At 54.2% G+C, this 18,739-nt stretch overlaps 2 protein-coding genes across 4 annotated transcripts in view; one reads left to right on the forward strand and one right to left on the reverse strand.

Moving 5' to 3' along the window:
• The first annotated feature begins 2,718 nt into the window (after nt 1-2,718).
• Map1lc3b (microtubule associated protein 1 light chain 3 beta) lies at nt 2,719-10,785 on the forward strand. Of its 2 annotated transcripts, none has more exons than XM_076837893.1 (4): nt 2,719-2,871; nt 6,964-7,019; nt 9,662-9,768; nt 10,335-10,785. In XM_076837893.1, exons 1-4 carry the CDS (start codon nt 2,808-2,810, stop codon nt 10,507-10,509), a joined length of 402 nt encoding a protein of 133 aa, XP_076694008.1. In that variant the 5' UTR covers nt 2,719-2,807; the 3' UTR covers nt 10,510-10,785. The 2 variants fall into 2 exon arrangements, with proteins under 2 accessions (XP_076694008.1, XP_076694009.1); XM_076837894.1 differs by having other exon boundaries at nt 2,723-2,847.
• Nucleotides 10,786-12,509: 1,724 nt separating this feature from the next.
• Nucleotides 12,510-18,739, reverse strand: part of Zcchc14 (zinc finger CCHC-type containing 14) — a 61,511-nt gene continuing 55,281 nt past the window's right edge. The window contains exons 12-13 of one of the 2 annotated variants that reach the window (XM_076837825.2): nt 17,277-18,728; nt 12,510-16,080 (exon numbers count right to left, since the gene is read on the reverse strand). In XM_076837825.2, the coding sequence (XP_076693940.1) occupies nt 16,025-16,080; nt 17,277-18,728 (1,508 nt within the window). In that variant the 3' untranslated portion in view covers nt 12,510-16,024. Of the gene's footprint in view, nt 16,081-17,139; nt 18,729-18,739 lie in introns of those variants that run through there. The other variant, XM_076837824.2, reaches the window with a different exon arrangement.

Raw genomic sequence — 18,739 nt, forward strand, 5'->3', positions numbered from 1 at the left:
ACGCGGCAGCACAAACGACCTGGCAGGCAGAGCTGCAGAGGCCGCCGGCGCCGGGCCGAGTGGCTTGTTTGTTTACTCGTTCCGAGGAGCGGGGGTGGTGCCGCGACTGATCGGACGGCTGGCCAATAGCCGCGCAGACAACAAAGCCGGGGGGCCGTGTCCTCCAATCAGAGACAGGCGGGGCGGGAGGAGGCGGCGGGCCAGCCCTGAGCGCCAGGGAGCCGCGCGCTCCATCTTGAGTGTGGCGGGCCGCGCAGCGCACCTGCCGCCGGCTGCTGGTGCCGGACCAGCCTGGGTCGCGTCTCTGCCAAGTGCCCCAGCTTCGCAGGCAGTTTGCGTTACGTGGTTCCGCCCACGGTATGGCCGTTTCGTGGTATGAAAAAAAAAAACAGGGTGCGGATTAATGAAAGCTTCCTCTGCCTGGCTTTCTAGAATGTGCTAAGGACAGTATTAAAGCACCACGAAATTCCTAGAGAAAGCACTGGATGAAGTAAAAGAAAGACGTGTTCTACTTTATGGGGACTATCTCAGGGGCAGTATTACCTAGATACGAGTCACTCGGTGCGCATGCTACGAATATACAACTCATAACGTGGCCATTCCAAATAGTTCTCACCTAACTAACCTTCAGAGTCACGTGGAATGTGTCACCCTGCTCAAGTGCACGTCTGTTTGGAATTTCACATGATGTTGTCTCTTTGTACGTGAATAAAAAACCATCAGAGGTGTGACCTCTATACTGTTGACAAAAGTGTGCTATTTTTACTAAGCCTGCTGCTGGCTGTTCCAGGGCCTCACACCTGCTTGGCAAGCCCTCTGGCCAAGGTGCCCAGGCCGGCCCGGGTCTACCATCCTCTTGCCTCAGTGATGCCCCAGCATCAGTCACCTTCGTGCTCCTGACCACTTTGGGTCGTCTTGAGAACTGTGGAGACACTGGTTTTATATCAGGGTTGGAATAACAGGCTGGGGTAGAACAAAACAGCTTTGCCAACGTGAACTTGGAGTTTCAAGAACAGAAAGAGCAGCCCTCACCTACCACCACCCTGCGCTCTGGCAATGAACCTTGGGCCTCAGGGAAGAGAGAAAATCCCTGCTTCCCTCCCCCACCTCCATCTGCCAGATATTGACGTTTTTTTCTCTTGCATTTGGAACAGTTGTCCAGCAAGAGAAAGGAAAAACCCATCTCTTGCAAAGTAGCAACTAAGCCAAGAAAGCACTTACCAGTCCATACTTGCTCACCAGTCAATCAATAGAGTCCAGAAAAAAAATCAGCCAGCAGTCAGTGCCTCACCCCACCCCCTCTGGGCACCGGGGATGGAACCCTGGAGCACTCTGCCTGAGCTTCACCCAGCCCCGACTTCTTGTTGTTTTGACAGGGTCTTGCTAAACTGCCCAGGCTGACCTGGAACTTTCAATCCTCCTGCTCCTGACTCAGCCTCCTGAGTAGCTGAGATCACAGGCATGCACCACCACACCTGGCAAGAAAAAAGATCTGTTTATTTAGATTGGTCATTTCAAATTTATTTGCCTTGTAGAGACAAAACAACAGAAAAATGACTCCTTTGCTGGGTGTGGTGATGAGCACTTTAATTCCAGTGACACAGGAGGCTGAGGCAGGAGGATTCCAAGTTTGAGGCCAGCCTCAACAATTTAGCAGGATCCTGCCTGTAAATAAAATAAAGAGGATAAGGGATGTAGCTCAGTGATAGAGCACCGCAAGGTTCAGTCCCCAGTTCCGAAAGAACAAAACAAAAACCATACACTCTTAAAAAAAAAAAAAAAAAAAAAAAAAAAAAAAAAAAAAACAGTGTGGTGGCACGTGACCATAATCTTAGTACTCAGGACTCTGAGGCAGGAGGATGGCAGGCTGGAGGACAGCCTCGGCAATTTAGCGAGGCCCTAAGCAACCACTGAGACCCTGTCTCAAACAGTGAAAAGGCTGGGGACGGCTCGGCGGTTAGGCGCCCTGGTTCAATTCCTGGTAGCAAAGAAGAACAGGGGTGGGGTGTTGCTGGGCGGTGGAGCGCCTGCCGGGTAAGCGGGAGGCCCGGGGTCCTTCCCCCAAACCCGCCCCCGTCGACGGAGCAGGGGCTGCCGAGGCCAGGCCTCCTCGGGGCCGAGCGGAGGTCGGGGGAGCGCCCGCGTCCAGCTAAGGGCAACCCGGGAGGCCGCATCCTCCGCCGGCCCCGAGGCCGAGCCGCGGGCAGGTCTGCGCGGGAGCGCGCCCCCGGGCCCCGCCACGGCCCTGCCACGGGCCGCTTCAGGGCGCGGCGCGGTTACTTTTGACACACCCCGAAGGGGCTCGAGGAAGGCCGGGCCCCGAGCCAGCGGCCTGGGAGCACCAGCGCGCGGCGGGGCGGGGTCGAGGCGCGGACCCGGGGTGACCCGAGGACCAGCCGGCTCGGACGTCGGCCCGCGGAGGGCGCCGCGGGGCCTCAGGACGGAACTTGATGCGGACGCCTGGACCGGCTGGGTTGGGCTCCGCCAGCGTGGGCCGGGGCGACAGGTGGCAGGGGGACACCGAGGCGCGGAGAAGGAGCCCGGAGGCGACCTCCCGCGGGACCTGCCCGGCCACAGCACGCGTCCCACCTCCTGCGATGCGCACGCGCAGTCGACCCCGAGCCTGAGCTGCGCGCGGCCCGCGACTTCCGCCACGCCCGTCATGGCGGCCACAGGGGCCCGGCCTGGCCCCGCCCCCGATGACGCGGCGTGGGTCACCTGACCCGGCTGCGGGCCGAGGAGACACAAGGGAAGTCGCCGTCGCCAGAGTCGGACCCGCAGCCGCCGAGCCCTGGACCTCCAACATCATGCCGTCGGAGAAGACCTTCAAGCAGCGCCGCACCTTCGGTGGGAGCCGGGGGACCGCGGACGGTGGGCCGGGCGGGCGGCACCGCGGGGAGCGGGGGCCACAGAGGCTGTGGGGTCGCGGGGGCTGTGGAGGCCGCGAGGGTCGGGGGTCGCAGGGGACGGCGGGGACCGGGGGTCGCGGGGACTGCGGGGGTCCCGGGGGTCCTGAGTGCCGGCTGCCGTCGGGGTCCGCGGGCTGCAGCCGTCCCGCGCCCTCCCGCGCCCTCCCGCCTTGCGCAGTGGCCGGCGACGCTGGCGCCCGAGGCCCGCTTCCCCCCGCGACGGAGTCATCCGGTCCCCGGGGGTCTTGGAGTGTCGCTCCCAGGCCGCGAGGAAGAGCTGGAAGGGCAGGACGAACGACGCGGGGGCCCTGCGAGGCTCGGTCTGCGTCCCGATGGTGGCCGCGCCAGTTCGCGATCTCCGGTCGGCCTGGTCCCGGGGGTTTTCTCCTAGGTCACCCCTGTCCCCTGCCCGTCTAAGGCCTCTCTGTCACTTTGCAGAAAGGTGCCAATATTTGGAGACCGGCCTGGCGCCGCGGCCCCGGGAAGGCGGAGGTCCCGGGGGTCCAGGGGGCCCCGCCGTGGAGCCCGAGACTCTCCCCATCCCCGCGGGCGGGCTGAAGCCCAGGTGGAGGGAGCCAACTCCGCGCCGCCCCGAGGGTTCCCTCGTGGAGTGGATCAGGGCTCGCCCTAAACCGTCCCTCCCTTCTAGTCTAGTCGCCGGGTGGGGCCCGGGAGGTGGCGCTCACCGCCAAGGCCGCCGCTCCCTCGGCTCCCGCAGGTAGCCTTCGCTGTCCGCCGAGGATGTGCGGAGTGGGCCAGGGCGAGGTCGGCAGTGTGTCCTTGCAGATTTTGAGACACAAATTTCAAAAATTAAAATTGAGCAAATAATATTGGATTCAGTCTTCTCAAATGTGATTTCACTCCTGGGTGCCCAGTTTATTTAGCGAACGATCTGCTTAGCAGGCACTGTTCAGCCGAGATGTTAATGAGGATGGCAAACTTGGGTCTCGGGCTGCACCGGTGGAAGTGTTTCTCCACGGAAGGGTGGTTGGTGCAGAATAGGTAGTGGACAGGCGGACTGCCAGAGTCGTGCCAAAGTCAGAGGCACTCTGAGAACACCGCTCAGCCATGCAGAGTCTGGGGACTGTCATGCTTCCCTCTTGCTCAGTGAAGCCACTCTGGAGGTGGTGAGAGCAGAAGGTGCTGCAAGTGCTCTCTGGGTAGAACAGGCACACTCCTGCCCTCTGCCCTTGGAGTAGTTCACGTCCACTTTGCTGCTTTTCCTTCAGCTCTTATTATTAACTGTTTTTCTTCTTATTAACCGTCTTCTGTGTGCAAGGCTGGGGGTGGTGGGGACATGGGTAGAAGACTGAGGTGGCTGGAGCACGGCCCCGGCTGTCCCGCCAGTCTGCAGCGGCAGATAGATAATAAACAGTCATTACAGTGCCAGGAAGAGTGTGGCGTGAAGGCATTCCCTCCTGTGTCGGTGTGCTGGGTGACACTTGGCTTCCTTCACAGTCTCCTCACAGGAGGGGGCTCCAGCTGCAGGCCAGTGTGTTTCCACGTTCCCCCACCGCAGCCAGCTGTGCAGTGCTTTCCTCCGCAGGGAGTCCTGGTCCCTTTATGCCTCTTTTCCACCTTTAATGGAAGTCGCCTTCTGTTTTGATTTTGTGGTTTTGGGGATTGAACCCAGGGGCACTCTCCCACTGAGCCATACCCTAAACCCCTTTTTTTCCTTTTTGAGACAGGGTCTCCTAAGTTGTCCAGGCTGGTCTGGAACTTGTCATCCTGCCCCTGTCCCCTCAGGTCACTGGGATTATAGGCTAGCACCATCACACCTGGCTCGTTTTATTTTTGGTGCTGGGGACTGAACCCACAGCCTTGCACACACCAGGCGAGGGCTCTCCCATTGAGCTGCATCCCCAGTCCTGAACCCTTTTTTAAGAAAAGACCCTTTTTATTTCTTCCTTTCTGTGCATACCCAGATAGTTTTGTTTTCTGGTGTTTTTAAAGAAATCCCCTCAGCCTGAATGTTTCCACTTCTGTTTTTTTCCACATTTTTTATTGGTGCATTACAGTTGTACACGTGGATGGGAAGTGCTGTAAGGTATTGGTACAAGCTTTTTTTTTCTTTCTGTCTAGCTTCAGCATACAGCTTAGGACCCTTGACCTGCCTGCTGAGTTTGGCTTATTTCACTTAACATGGTGATCTCTAGATCCATTCATTTTCCTAAAAGTGATATAATTCCATTTTTCTTTATGGCTGACAAAACTCCATTGTGTGTATAGACCACATTTTCTTTACCCATTCATCCACTGATGGACACCTGGGCTGGTTCCACAGTTTGGCTGTTGTGAGTTGTGCTGCTGCCAACACTGGTGTGGGTAGGTCACTGAAGTAAGATGGCTTTGATTCTTCAGGGTAAATGCTGAGGGGTAGGGTGGCCGGACCATCGGGCAGCTCCTGGCTAGTCTTCTGAGGTGCCTCCGTGCCAATTCCTACAGTCAATTCCTACAGTGGCACTGATGGACAATCCCGCCGACAGCTTCCGTGTTCCTTTTTCTCCACGTTCTCTCCAGCACTTAACTGTCTATATTCCTGATCCCACTTTTAGTTTACCACTGTGAGCTTTAAAGTGTGAATCTGTCCTAGAGTGTGTTGAGAGCAGTCTGTTAGAGTGGATTGAACTGAGGTTTCCCTGCGTCCTGAAGCAACCCCCACTGACGACTTGGAGGGTGGACGGGAGTCAACCTGGAAGGCCAGCACCTCTCTGGGGAGGACAGATGGGGAACCCCTCATTGGGAAATGGAGTGGTTCAGGGTGGAAGCTGTGAGACTCACTGTTTTTTTTCTCTTGGGTCCGCTCTTAACAATGGCTGAGTGCATCTTGGCCTTGCTGCTTGCTCGGCGGGAACGTATACTCACACCCAAGGGCTTGCAGCTTCCCTGTCCACGGAAAACACGTTTATATTTAATAACTTATCTTAAGTTGATTTTAAAATATGGGAGGGGAAAGCAGAACCTCTGTGCTATACTTCAATAGATTTCATAAAAGGTGATGCTGAAGTCTTTTTTCATCCAAATGAAATGGGCAGTATTGGAATGAATTTGTGTTGCTAGAGCAAACCCATCTTTTTTCTGGAGCTATTTCCTCAAGATGTTCATAACATTTAATTGCAAATACCATGAGAATGAATCCTATTCAAAATTGAGGTCATTTTGTAAAGGTTTAGTTGAAGGTTTTGGGTGATGCAATCTTTTTTTTTTTTTTAAGAGAGAGATTTTTTTTTTAATATTTATTTTTCAGTTATCGGAGGACACAACATCTTTGTTTGTATGTGGTGCTGAGGATCGAACCGGGCCGCACGCATGCCAGGCGAGCGTGCTACCGCTTGAGCCACATCCCCATTCCCGGATGATGCCATCTTGATCCTGTGTCTGTGCACTGCTTTGGAATGTCTGTCCTCCATCCTGGGGATAGAGCACACACCAATACTGCTGTGCCGAGGCACCCTACCCACTTCCCGCCCTGGAGTCAGGTCTGCCGAGAGCTCCCACGACCCTAACCCAGTTGCACGGAGAGCCTGGCACAGTTGTTGGAAAGTAGAAATAAGTGATTATATTGAAAGGGAGAAGCGAGATTCTTGGAAAATATTCAACAGAAGGCTTTGTACTTTAAGCTTTGATTTCCTTTAGGTACTGAGCAAAACTGTCAAAAACTCAAATAATTCAAGTACTTTTCCTTTCCATATTTCTTTTTTCTTGCGCAGTTTCTTTTCCCTTAGGTACCATATCACTGAAAAGCTGGAATCGATAAGAGAAAACCTCTCTGAATAGTTTGTGGTTCATGATGGATTCCTATTCCAAATTGAATCATGAAAACTGAACAAAAATTGGTTTTAAGCTGGGTGTGGCGATTACACCTGTAATCCCAGCAGCTCAGGAGGCTAAGGCAAGAGGATCAAAGCCAGCCTCAGCAACTCAGTGAGGTCCTAAGCAACTCTGCGAGACCCTGTATCTGATTATTAACAAAGGGCTGGGGAGTGGCTCGGTGGTTAAGTGCCCCTGGGTTCAGTCGGTGCTCATGCCTCCTCCTCTCTTCCTCTCCCTGCAGAACAAAGAGTAGAAGACGTGCGACTCATCCGCGAGCAGCATCCCACCAAGATCCCGGTAGGTCCTCGAGGAGAGGAGAGAGTGGCCGGCATGCCCCACTTGACAGGGCCTCTTCAGGGGTCCTCCGATACAGACCTCGTGTGCAGCCTGGGGTTAGGTCACATTCTTCCTGCTAATCTTACTTCACTGCCTTAATGTCTCACACTTCACAAGCCCAGTGTACTTATTTGAGAAGAGAGGGAGAGGGGGCTGCAACCGCGGCTTTTTTCCTGTTGGGTACTGAGGATGCACCAGGGCCTACGTTGCGCCCTGCCAACTTCTTCTTTTGTTTTTCTTTTCTTTGTTTTGTTTTTGGTACTGGGGATTGAACTCAGGGGCACTTAGGCAATTCCCAGCCTTTTCTGTACTGTAGTTAAAGTGTCTTGCTGAGAGTTGCTGAGGCTGGCTTTGAACTTGCAGTCTTCCTGCTTCAGCCTCCCAGGTCGCTGGGCTTACAGGCTTGGGCCAGTGCCTGTGGCCTAGCCAAGCCAACTATCTAATTATGCCAAGACGTCCTCCCTGTCTTCCACTGGAGGCTTGGCCAGGTGACTGCTGGGGAAAGTGAGCCCTGGGCTTCACCAAGACTGCGGCCTGCAGGTGCCTCAGGGGTCCCTCCCTAGTCTGGCTGCCTGCAGAAGGCGGAGACCACCTGCACCCTCAGGCACTTCTGGTGTAATTGCTGCCTGCCCAGCAGTGTCTCCTAGCTGCATCCTCTGGTGGCAGACCTTGGATGGGCTTCTGGGCATGAGGTCTGGAGCAAAACCATTCAAAAAGAGCCTACCTTTGGTCTAGACAGGCTCAGTTCAGGCCTCGACGCAGAGTTCCCAGGGGCTTGTGGCTGGTTGCTAGGATTCTGGGAGGAGTCCTGGTGCCCTCCTCTTAACATGGCAGAGGAGCCCAGATGTTGCACGTGTTCCCATGACTTGGGTCCCTGGGTGCCCAGTGTTGGCTATACCCTTTGCCACCAGTCCCGCGGCTCACTTGGAAAGAAGCTCACTCCACTTCCAGCTTCTAGGTAGTCTTAGTTTCATGTTTGACTTTCTCACTGGTCAGTTCATACTGAACTGAGAGGGGGAAGATGGTGCCTCTGAGGGTTGGCCCCGAGGGTGCACAGCACTGCAGTAAAACACACTGTGTCTCCCTGTGCTGGGTGGACGTTGCACTTCGTCCTCATGCTCAGAGGTAAGGAGTCACCCCAGGCGTGAACTACCCAAGCAGAGCCCTCCTAGATCGAGGAGGCTTTTGGGATTTGAAGCTTTGCTCTGCTTTTGAGCACCCGGGGTCTGCACACTGGCACTTGCTAGCAGCTGGAAGCAGACAGCTGGCCAGGAGCCCTCCAGGACTTTTGCAGCCTATGCACGCTGATGGCTGACAGTCCTACTGCAGCACCGAGTTCCTGGCACAAACTCTTGTCTGCACTTCCACACTGGGGACCCTGAGCAGGTGTGAGCCAAGTTGTCACGGGTGGTGCCTGGAAAACAGCAGTCAGAGAACTCTGACAGCGCAGCTTCAGACCCTCTGCAGATGCCCGAGAGCAGAGGCTGACCCCGAGTGAACTGCTTCCTGGGCCACTCTTCAGACCTGGCCAAGGCTCTCATCCCATGCTTTCCCATTTCTCCCCAGTTAGATAGAAATGAAAAGGACAAGAGCCAAAACGTGGCCCCGCAGATCTTAGTTGAAGTGTCTTCGCTGGGTGGCCAGCCAGGTCTAGCCTCAGCCAGCAGCGCTCCTTTAGCAAAGGCTGCCGAGGTCCTGACCTCATTCTCTGATCTCTTCTGAGCCAAGACCCCAGAGTCGTGCACTGCCTTGGGGTCCTCCATGGCCGTGTAGACCCAGGCGCGTGGCATCTGCACACTGCTATCTCCTTGTGGATGTCACCTGTCAGTCTTTTTCTGACTAGGCTGATTTTTTTCTTCTTCTTGCATGGTGCTGGGGATGGAACACAGGGCTGTGTGCATGCTCCGGATCCTGGCAAGAGAGGGGACAGCAGCCCAAGTGGCCTCCTTATGTGCAGGGCCTGATGTGTCCCCTCTGAGGATCTGCGTGCAGATGAGCATTTATGTTAAGGGTCTATCCTGGTCTCTCTGCCATTGCTGTGACAGGTAGAAGCACCATGTAAGGAGAGAGTCTAAAAGAAAACTTTCCTCTTGGAAGTGTGGCGAGAAACTAACACGTTAATATCAGTCCCTAACATGGAGCCGTTTCCTTGCCCGCGTAGTTCCACGTACTGTAGCTTTTTGTATTTTGTTCTGGTGCCGGGGATTGAATTTAGGTGCTCTACCACTGAGCTACATCTCTAGCCCTTTATTTTTGAGTCAGGGTCTTGCTAAGGTGCTAAGGCTGTCCTCAAATTGTGATCCTTCTGCCTCTGCTCCTGGGTCCTTGGGATGATGGCGTGTGCCCCTGTGTGAGGCTGAGGGTCTTTTTCTGATGAGGTGTTGATTTTGTATGGCTCCCAACTCAAGCAGAGCAGCTTTCCCCACCTGGCGGTGGCCCCGGTTCCTCTAGGGTTCCTCTACTGCACGTCCCGCCAGAGACCAAGACAGAGCCGGGAAGCGCTCGCTCAGGAGCGCCGTGCCGAGCCTGCAAGGCCCGTGCCCTCTGCGGCTGGGAAGCATCTGCCTTTCCTGCTGCTGGCACGTCGCCTCTGGCTTCTCTAGGTGATAATAGAAAGATACAAGGGTGAGAAGCAGCTGCCTGTGCTGGACAAGACCAAGTTCCTTGTGCCCGACCACGTCAACATGAGCGAGCTCATCAAGATAATCAGGTACTGCTGCTTTCTTTGTCTCATACTCCTTGAGTGGCTGTGTCCACTTTTGGTTCTGCCAGCCTAACAAAACCACTGAGTTCTTCCCTGTTTCTCCGGTGGAGAACCTTGGGTCCCTTCTGATCCGTCCATAACATCTAGTACAGATGTTGTTTCTTTAAAATGTCACAGTTACTAAAGTGGGTTCAGCAAAATGATTAAAACAAATGTCCACAGAGTCATCTGTATGGGCTTACATCCGTTTTTCTCAGGGCTGTGTGGATGGCATGCCAGTTGAAAACTGCCCTTGGCCTTGTGGTAAAGATGGCCCGGCAGTGATCACGGCTCATCCCGCCTTTGGTGGGGTGCAGGGGATGGCACCCAGCACGGCATCCTGGTGCCCACCAGCCTGCTCCTCATGCTGCAGGGTGGGGAGAGTGCTCAGGAAGGGCCAGCCGGTCTGCGAGGGGGATGCTGGTCCTACTTAGCTAGACACAGCAACTGCGAGCTCTTCCATCTGTGCTTCTGTGGTGTGAAGGTCCCCGTGAAGGCTGGTGTCCCCTCTTCACGTGGCTTTCTTTCAACAGGAGGCGCCTGCAGCTCAACGCAAACCAGGCCTTCTTCCTCTTGGTGAACGGCCACAGCATGGTGAGCGTGTCCACACCCGTGTCGGAGGTGTACGAGAGGGAGAAGGACGAGGACGGCTTCCTGTACATGGTGTACGCCTCCCAGGAGACGTTCGGGAGCGAGTCGGCCGAGTAGACCAGGACCCCCGCGTCGAGCTTTCCAAGCCCTGGCCAAGGAGAAAAAGGGATGTCGCCAACTGAGACTCGTGAGCTCACCCAGTCACAGGCCATGGGGCACTTGTGTTCCACCTGGGAGGGAGCTTTAGGGGTTGTTTCTGTATTTCAAGCAGAAAAATGGAGCTCCAAGTGAGCACACTCAGCTTTGGGACCTCATTATTTAACCTAGGCATCTTGTCTTCAAATTTTAGGTGTTCAAAAATAAAATACTTTGCATCCTAAGTTGCCAATAAAATAGACCTCCAGGTTGTCTTTCTGCCCTTCTTTCCCCAGTAGGGACGGGCAGGGCATTCAGGTTGCCCGACTCCTCCAGGTCCTACAAGGGTTTCTGCTCAGCTAGAGCAGTCTCCCTAAGGGGGCTCTGTGCACAGGCCCCAGATGCCTTTGCTTTCACAGAACAGGGCCAAGGGGGCTGTGCAGAAAGCAGGGATGCACAAGGCTCAGGATTCCCGTCTCCCAGCTGCAGCATGCCAAGAGTCCACGCCCCTGCCCGAGCCAGAAAGTTCCCTGGTCTCCTCTCTGCTTAGTCAGCACAGGAAGTCACCACTGCTCAGGAGGAAATGGGCCTTGAACTGAACCGTAGATCTAGTTTCTTAAAGCCTGTAGAGTAAAGGGGCTTTTTTTTTTTTTTTTCTATTTTGGGTTGTCCCTGTTCTGAGACCTGACTGGTGCTTGCTTTTTAAGTGACCAGCAGTGTGACTGCAGCATGCCCACCGCCCTTAGGACACAGTAGAAACCAGAGTGGTGGCCAAACAGGACTGGCACTCAGAGGTGATCCTTTGCCTTTTGGCTTAAAGCCACAGATACAGATACCTTTAAAATATAATTAGAAGTTGTCAAATCCCGTTAGGGCTCCCCCACTCTGCTTGCATGTCCAGTGGGAAGCAACCCTCCAGATCCAAGCCCCTAGTTCTTCTGGCTGCCTGCATGGGGCTGTCTCCCTTCCCTTCTTGGGGAGTGTGAGTCTTTATCAGGTCACAGGCACCCTTGTGCCTGGAGTAACCCAGCAAGAACTGCACCAGTGAGGAGGAAAGGCCCAGGGCTGTGCCCGCTGCCTGGGCTCCTCCTCACGGGACCCCACCCACTCCCTGCTGCATGTGTCTATTTTTACATGATGTAAATTCTCAAAGCCTGTTGTTCCCATCGTATCCATCACTGTACCTGGGATTCTCGGGACTACTGTGTGAGCAGTCAGATGTCTCTAATGCTGCTTAAAAAAAAAAACATGCTCAGAGGCAACCTTTATTCTGGGGTCTGTAAGCAGATGCATTTCCAGACATTGAGTGAATAAAGGTAACTGTCATCAACGCTCAGGTCCGTGGGTCTGTCTGGGAACCCGATCGCATGCAGTCAGCACCTTGCGCCGAGAAGCACGGGAGGGCTGATGGAGGGACGCCTCCTGCGGCCTCTGCGTCTCTGGTCAGGGGCCTGTCGCTGGAGAACCTGGGGTGGGCCTGCATCAAGAGGAGGCGGCGGCAGTGGGGGGTGTCTGTGGGAACAAACACCAGGCAGCACAGACTGTCCCAGTGCTGTGGGCAGCTGCTGGCCCCTAGGCAGCTCTCCTCTCAGACAAACAGTGGCCACCATTCTTAAGAACTCTGCCCCAGGTCAAGGCCGCGCAGGGAGAGTACCTTGTTCTGTTCGGCTGCTTCCACGGCCAGAGGGGCCTCCCAGGTGCTCTTTCCATGGACAGCCAGTGGGCCCCAGGCAGCCCCCCCAGCAGGACTTCAACCGGGGCAGCGCTTGAATATGGGTGGACATGAGTGAGACCCTGTGTCCACGTTGTCACTCTGGGAGAAAGATGGAGAGCCCTGAGGTGGACTGAGCTGTCTGAAAGGATGTGTGTGCTGTGTTCTAGGGTAAGAGACCCGATACAACTGCTGAGACTTTTTTTTAATTTTTATTTTCAGTACATTAAATTTACTCATAAAAACATTCTAAAAATGTACAATTTTTCCTTTTTAACAAAGTATAATAAAACATAAAAACCCCAAAAACAGAATACTTGACATTTACAATTCAAAATCAAATTAGCGGAATATTAAATATTTACAAAACTATATCTCTTAAAAATATTTATAAAGTTACATGCAATTTTGTAGAATTGACAAAAGAATGGCTCAAAAATGGGAGATATTCCTTCATTCCTAAAAAGAAAGCATGTCCAATAGAAGCTGCGGAGGTTTCAGTCTCGGCACCAACGCCTCATCTCTGCGCACAGGAGGAATGACCCGTGTGGCCACCCGTTCCCTCCCCGTATGAGCAGGGTGGTGGCCGGCCTTGTGGCCTTCACCAGCACAGTAGGTGGTTTTCTGGAGTATTGCAAGAGCGGACCAGAGACCTCGCTCAGCCTGGGACTGTCCAGCATCAGCCTCCTCAGACCCATGACTTTCAGTATCACCTGACGTGTTCCTTGGAAGTCACCTGCATTTTGGGAAGCACAGCCAGCTGCTCAGGTTCCACAGGAGCATCCTTAGGGACGAGGCTGAGCAGGGAGACGGTTCCCTCATGGCCGGCAGTTACCTGGAGGTGGACTAGATCAGACAACACCGGGAAGTGGTGAGGGACGGGAGGGGTGCGGAGAAGGCCCGGCGGCCTGTGCCCACAAGGAGCACCACCAGGGCCCGATGGCAGAGAGGGCCGGCACGCTCCACCCTGAATGAAGACAGGCCCCAGCTGCGGCGTGGACAAGCTGACCCCCTCCGGGAGACGCGGGCGATGCTGGCCTGTGAACACCCAGTCACTTGTGCGCTCAAGAGAATGCTCTGTCTCAATTGTCATTTTAAGTGCTAGCTCCCATTTCCTCAGTGCTCTTCAGCAATTAGGAGTTTAACATTAAACTCTTTCCAATTTTCCATATTACTGTGAAATAAAAATTAGAAAATAAGGTAGAAAATCGAGTATTTTGCTTAAAAAAACAGAAAGGTTAAACAGTTCTATCCTGGCACTGTTCTACTTGGATCTGTACATTCCACTGTCTCCATTCCTGGAGCTAAAACAGGGATAGAAGCTTGAACACGTGGCAGGCTCCGAAGAGCACAGCGCCACGCTCGCCCACCTGGTTCTGGGCACCGGTTTGGAAGGGTGGCTCCAGAGGGCCAGGATGTTGTGGTTTCGACCGATGGTGGGGTACTCCGGTGAAGTGCAAGGTGCTCTTCGGGCTTACTGACTTTGGTTGCTTGGGAGAAAGATTCATCAGCGGTAACTGCTAGCCAAGGTCCTCCTGTCCCAGCACGGCTGCACCTGGCACGGGTTTGTGGGTGGGCGGGTTCCCTCTGCGCGCTGCTCTCACGCTGGGTCTCCTGGTTCCTGGCTGCGCAGCCTCCTGACAACCTCACACCACACTCACCTTCCAGGACAGCCAGGGTGCTCCGAGGTGGGGACCCAGCCATGGCAAGGTCAGGACTGACGCACCACACACTGAGTGTCACATTTCAGACGGAAGCTTCTATTCTAAGTTTTTGTTACATTGGGGTTAACCTCTAATATTTATCAAAACAGTCCTAAGGGTAACAACAACAGTTTCATTCCACTATACTGACACTAAAACAAAAACTTAAATAAGGTTTTCTTCTTTTGCTATGAGACAGTTTTCAACAATTTCACTATGTTGAAATAGGATTTATTTAAAATATTTCTTTGTTTAAAAAACCAAAAAATTTAAAAGTTTGGCTTTCAGCACATATCCAGGCCGCTGTGACGGCCTTCAGAAATATTAAAATCGTAAACATCGATGAACACTCTAGTCTTCTTGAACACAACAGGACCAACTCCAGTCTGGTGCTCTTTAAGGCAAAGTTGTGTCAGCTCTTGATATTTGATGTTTTGTAGTGTTGGGTTAAGAGATCTGTGAAGCCTTCCCTAACAGCTGTCGTAAGAGGCATCACCGTTACTTCCAGAACTGTATGTAATACTGTGTACCATGAATAGAGAAGAATACAGAGGTCTGTCAATTCTGCATTGCATAGAAATAAAACTCTACTAAAATAATACTACAAAACTCTACTAAAAGCCTTTCATAAAAAATGTAACAACTTTCTGCTTTAGTTTCCACAAAGCCAGGAAACTGATCTAAAATTTGAAGCCTCATACTCAAATGCCTTACATTCTAGGGCATTCTTTTGATTTACACTAATTTTGTATGAAGCTGATTGTCCCATTTTAATACAGAATGGTCTGAATATTGTGATTTTTTCTTCTCAATATTCAACTGGAAAATCCCTGGCAAGACTCTGCCGACCAACGTTACTATTGAAGGTTAAATAATGTCACGTGAGCAGAAGATTCCCTTTATCCTCGAGGGCTAAGTCCCCAGATGCTTCCATTCCACAGGGCTGAGATGTGGACATCTATAGCAAGGGCCGCTATTTCCTACTTAAAATAGGGACTTCTCCCAGTCCCAGGCTGCGTCTGGTCTGTGCTCTCTCTGTCTCTTTGCCTTATACTGAAGTTTTCCAGGCAATTTTTAACGGAATTAGCTATCAATACACAGCCTTAAAAAAAAAAAAAAAAAAAAAGTGGCAGGAGAGGTCAGATCTTCTGCTCGTGAGCCCCAGGACTGGACTGCTGTTGAGGGTCCACTGAGCGTGCACACATCAGCAGGAAGCCCTGGGGCCGGGTCCTTGGAGCCCATGTGAGATGGTGACGACGAGCAAGTGCAGTTGGAACTCGACCCACAGAGCCGAGCTGCTCTGCTGCTGTCTCTGTGGAGAGCAGTTCGGAGCCACCTGCGGTGCGGTGGGGAGGGCCAGTCTCAAGCCTCAGCAACGACTCCCGGGACTTGGACCCTTAGAAATGGAGCTGAGAATGAACGGTTCCCACTCACTAGCATCGTTCACATCTGTCTGCAGGAGGAAGGACGTACTGAGACCTGGCTGCAAGCTTGGCACGTACCCGCTGTGCCAACTCCACCCGCAGCCAGGTCTGCCCTGACAGGACTCAGGAGTCTGCAGAGGGCTACGGTCAGGTACATTCTTCTGTAGTGCAATCCTTAGAAATCCCAGAGATTAGTGCCTATCACTTTAGGAAAAAAGTAAAGCAAAACAAAGTTGACATTTTCCCTAACCCAGGGGTGTCGAGTCCATCTGGGGGACCCACTGGAGGACCTGGACCTGCAGTCTGATCAGGTCGAGCGTAGCTGCCCTGGAACTGTGTGAGCCTAGAAGGACCAGCGATGCGATGTTCTTTGGGAGACAGGAGGTCTCTGCACTGTAGCCAGGGTGGAGGTGGACAAGTCACTGACACGGGCACGGAGGTGCCCCGAGGCAAGTCCTGACATCAAGCTCCAATCTAGGGTTTTGGCAATAAAATTGGGTTTGATGCACTTCTACACTAGATTTTCTATCCAGTCTAGTAAAGTAAAGCACCTTTGGATTAAAAATATTAAGCTCAACAGCAACTAGACGTCTCAGTTTTGTATTTAACTTTTCTTATGTCTCCATGGCTTAATAATGTTCTGTTGCCAGAGAAAAATATCAGTCTGTGGAGTCCAGACTTTCTGCTGGAGGGGCATATTTCAACCTAAAAGTACCTGGAGAGAAAGAAAAAAGAGGCAAATTTGAATCACTGCAGGATCACAAGACCACCGACCTGTGCCGTGGCCTCCAGAGTCTCCAGGCAGGACTCTGGGGCTGGAGATGTGGACGGCCTGACCAGCCTCTCCCACCCCCCACACAATGAAGTCGTTTCACAAGTCTTCAGACCCACCCAGGGACAGAGGGGCTAGAGAAAACGGGGAGGCCCGGCCAGCTGGGCATGCCTGAGGAGATCCCTGAGGTGGGGGTGGGGCACAGGATGCAGGTGCAGAGCCCACGGCCACCGCCCAGCCTGTGACTGGACCTCCCAGGTTACAGGTGCTGGTTTCTGAAAGCTCTCTGGGTGACGAGGACAAACAGGCAGGTCTGTGTGCAACCTCAAAAGAAGGTGCTGGAAATCTAGAGAGATGGTGACTTCTCAAGGTCGCACCTCATGGTCAGAGCTGGGACCAGCTTTCCCAGTCCCCAGATCAACCCTTCCAAAACACATAGCAAGAATAAACCTGGTGTAAAGAGTACATCAGACCACGTGAAATCAAGGACTAGAGGAAATAAGGAACACAAAAGCAAGGCAGGCAAGAGGGACAGCCTGGCGAGACACCACCCGCCACCAGCACACAGCCACACCCCAGGCGCAGACAGCAGGGCGACAGGGCCCCTGGGTCTAGACTGCCACATCCTAACTACTCCCACGGCAAGACCCAGAGCCCACAGGGCCCCAGATATGAGGATACACTCAGAGCCAGGACACCCCTCTGGGGCTCTTACGGCATCATCTACATCTTCATGCTGTTTCAAAAAGGTTTTAAAAATTACTTTCAGCTCTAAGACAAAGAAGTTTAATCCAGGGGCAGTGGCAAATGCATGTGATCCCAGCAACTGGGAAGCCTGAGGGAGGCGGTTCACAAGTGCCAGGCCAGCCTGGGCGACTTAACAAGACTGCTTCAAAATAAAAAGAATAAAATAAACAGGGCTGAGGACGTGGCTCGGTGACACAGCACTTAGGTTCCCTCTCTAGTACCACACACACAGACACAAATAAATAAAACTAAAAAGAAGAGAGGTGACTATTATTTTCATAAAGCCGAGCACGTGTGTCTCTCCAGTGGTCTGCAGCACCTGCCGGCCACGGGCAGTGGCTTTCCCTGGGATGCCCAGCTGGGTGCAGTGCCCAGGGGGCACGTGTGTTTACCTTGCCGGTTGAAGTCCATGGACGGCTGCTTGCAGTCCTGGGCGCGGTGCCCTGTGGCCCCGCAGTTATAACAGGACAGATTCCCACTCTTTTTGTGATTGGAGCCGTTGCTGCTTCCCACCAGTCCCTGGGTCTGGTAGACCCCTGCTGTCCCGGCCATGAAGTTCTGCATTGGTGGCACAGCAAATGTGGACTGCCCGCCCAGGACAGGGTCGGGAGTCACGCTGCCGCTGTAGGGGGCGTGCACAACGGGGAAGGTGGAGCCTCCCCCGTACTGCTGGGGGCTGACGTAGCCATTGCTGCACACGGGGCTGAAGGGCAGGAACGGGAAGGTGAACATGGAGGGCCCGGAGAAGGGGTGCTGGAAGTAGCTGGCATAGCTCACAGTGAGGCCGCTGGAGCCGCAGCTGCCGCTACACCCGCAAGACGTGCACACCATGCAGCCGGGTGGGGGCGGCGCAGGGGCTGGGGGGGCTGGGGGCTGCTGATGGTGGTGGTGGTGGTGGTGACTCTGACTTGAGGAAGGAATGTTTCCTGCAGAGCCACCACCACTATAGAAGCTGCTCTCAGGGGCGGAGGAGAGTGCGGGGCTGGAGCTGGGGGCGGGACAGCTGGGCAGCGTGGCCGCGCTGGCGAAGGAGGTGGAGGGGTGGCTGCTGGAGGAGGCAGTGTTGCTGTTGGCACAGAAGCCGCCCTGCAGAGGGCCCACGGGCACACTGCTCACTGCGGAGAAGGCAACTTTGGTGTTGGCTGTGTACAGAGCGGTCCGGGGGTTGATTATTGCAGGCGGCACGCTGATCTGCACGTTATTGGGGCAGGACGTCTGCCCAGAGACAGCAGCGTCGGCAGGGACAGAGGATGACAGCAGCAGCTTGATGGGCGGCCGGGCCACGTGCAGGACAGTGCTGGGCGTCCCTGTGGCCGCTGTGCTGGTCTCCACTGCCAGGGCTGGCTGCTGCGCTGTCTTCAGCACCCTGTCCAGAGTGGCTGCGTGCACAACTTTGGCCCGGGGCCCAAAGGAGACAGTGGGTGACACGGAGCTGCCCTCTGAGAGTCCCGAGAGGACCTGCACGGGGGGATGGGGCGTGGACGAGGGCAGGGTGTCGAGCACAGCACTGCCGAAGCTCTTGTCCACTTTAATGCCACTCCTCGGGCCAGGCCCTTTGCCCCTCTCTTCCAAAGACAAGAGCGAGTGCACCGAGGACGAGAGGAGCTTCCCGTCAGCGCCCCCTCTGTCCGATTTGTGCACTGCACTCAGCATTCTGATGGGTGCCAGGTGCGAGGCTGTGGGTAACAGCTGTGGGGGCAGAGGGTGGTGGCCTGCCGGGCCGCAGCCAGCCTCGTTTTGCACAGGCAAGACCTGGGCCGTGGGTCGGGCAGAGCTCGAGGGGAAGTGACTCAGCAGCATCACAGGCTTCTCCTTATCAGAACCCTCTAAGTGCACGTCCACACCTGGGGACAGA

This window comes from Callospermophilus lateralis, chromosome 18 (assembly GCF_048772815.1).
Source record: "Callospermophilus lateralis isolate mCalLat2 chromosome 18, mCalLat2.hap1, whole genome shotgun sequence".
Classification (NCBI taxonomy): domain Eukaryota; kingdom Metazoa; phylum Chordata; class Mammalia; order Rodentia; family Sciuridae; genus Callospermophilus; species Callospermophilus lateralis.

What these genes read in the sequence shown, in the direction of transcription:
- Map1lc3b (XM_076837893.1), top strand. Translation starts at nt 2,808, where the DNA reads ATGCCGTCGGAGAAGACCTTCAAGCAGCGCCGCACCTTCGGTGGGAGC. An exon ending in AGCATCCCACCAAGATCCCG is followed by an intron (nt 7,020 to 9,661) that starts GTAGGTCCTCGA and finishes TGGCTTCTCTAG; the next exon opens with GTGATAATAGAAAGATACAA. An exon ending in GAGCTCATCAAGATAATCAG is followed by an intron (nt 9,769 to 10,334) that starts GTACTGCTGCTT and finishes TTCTTTCAACAG; the next exon opens with GAGGCGCCTGCAGCTCAACG.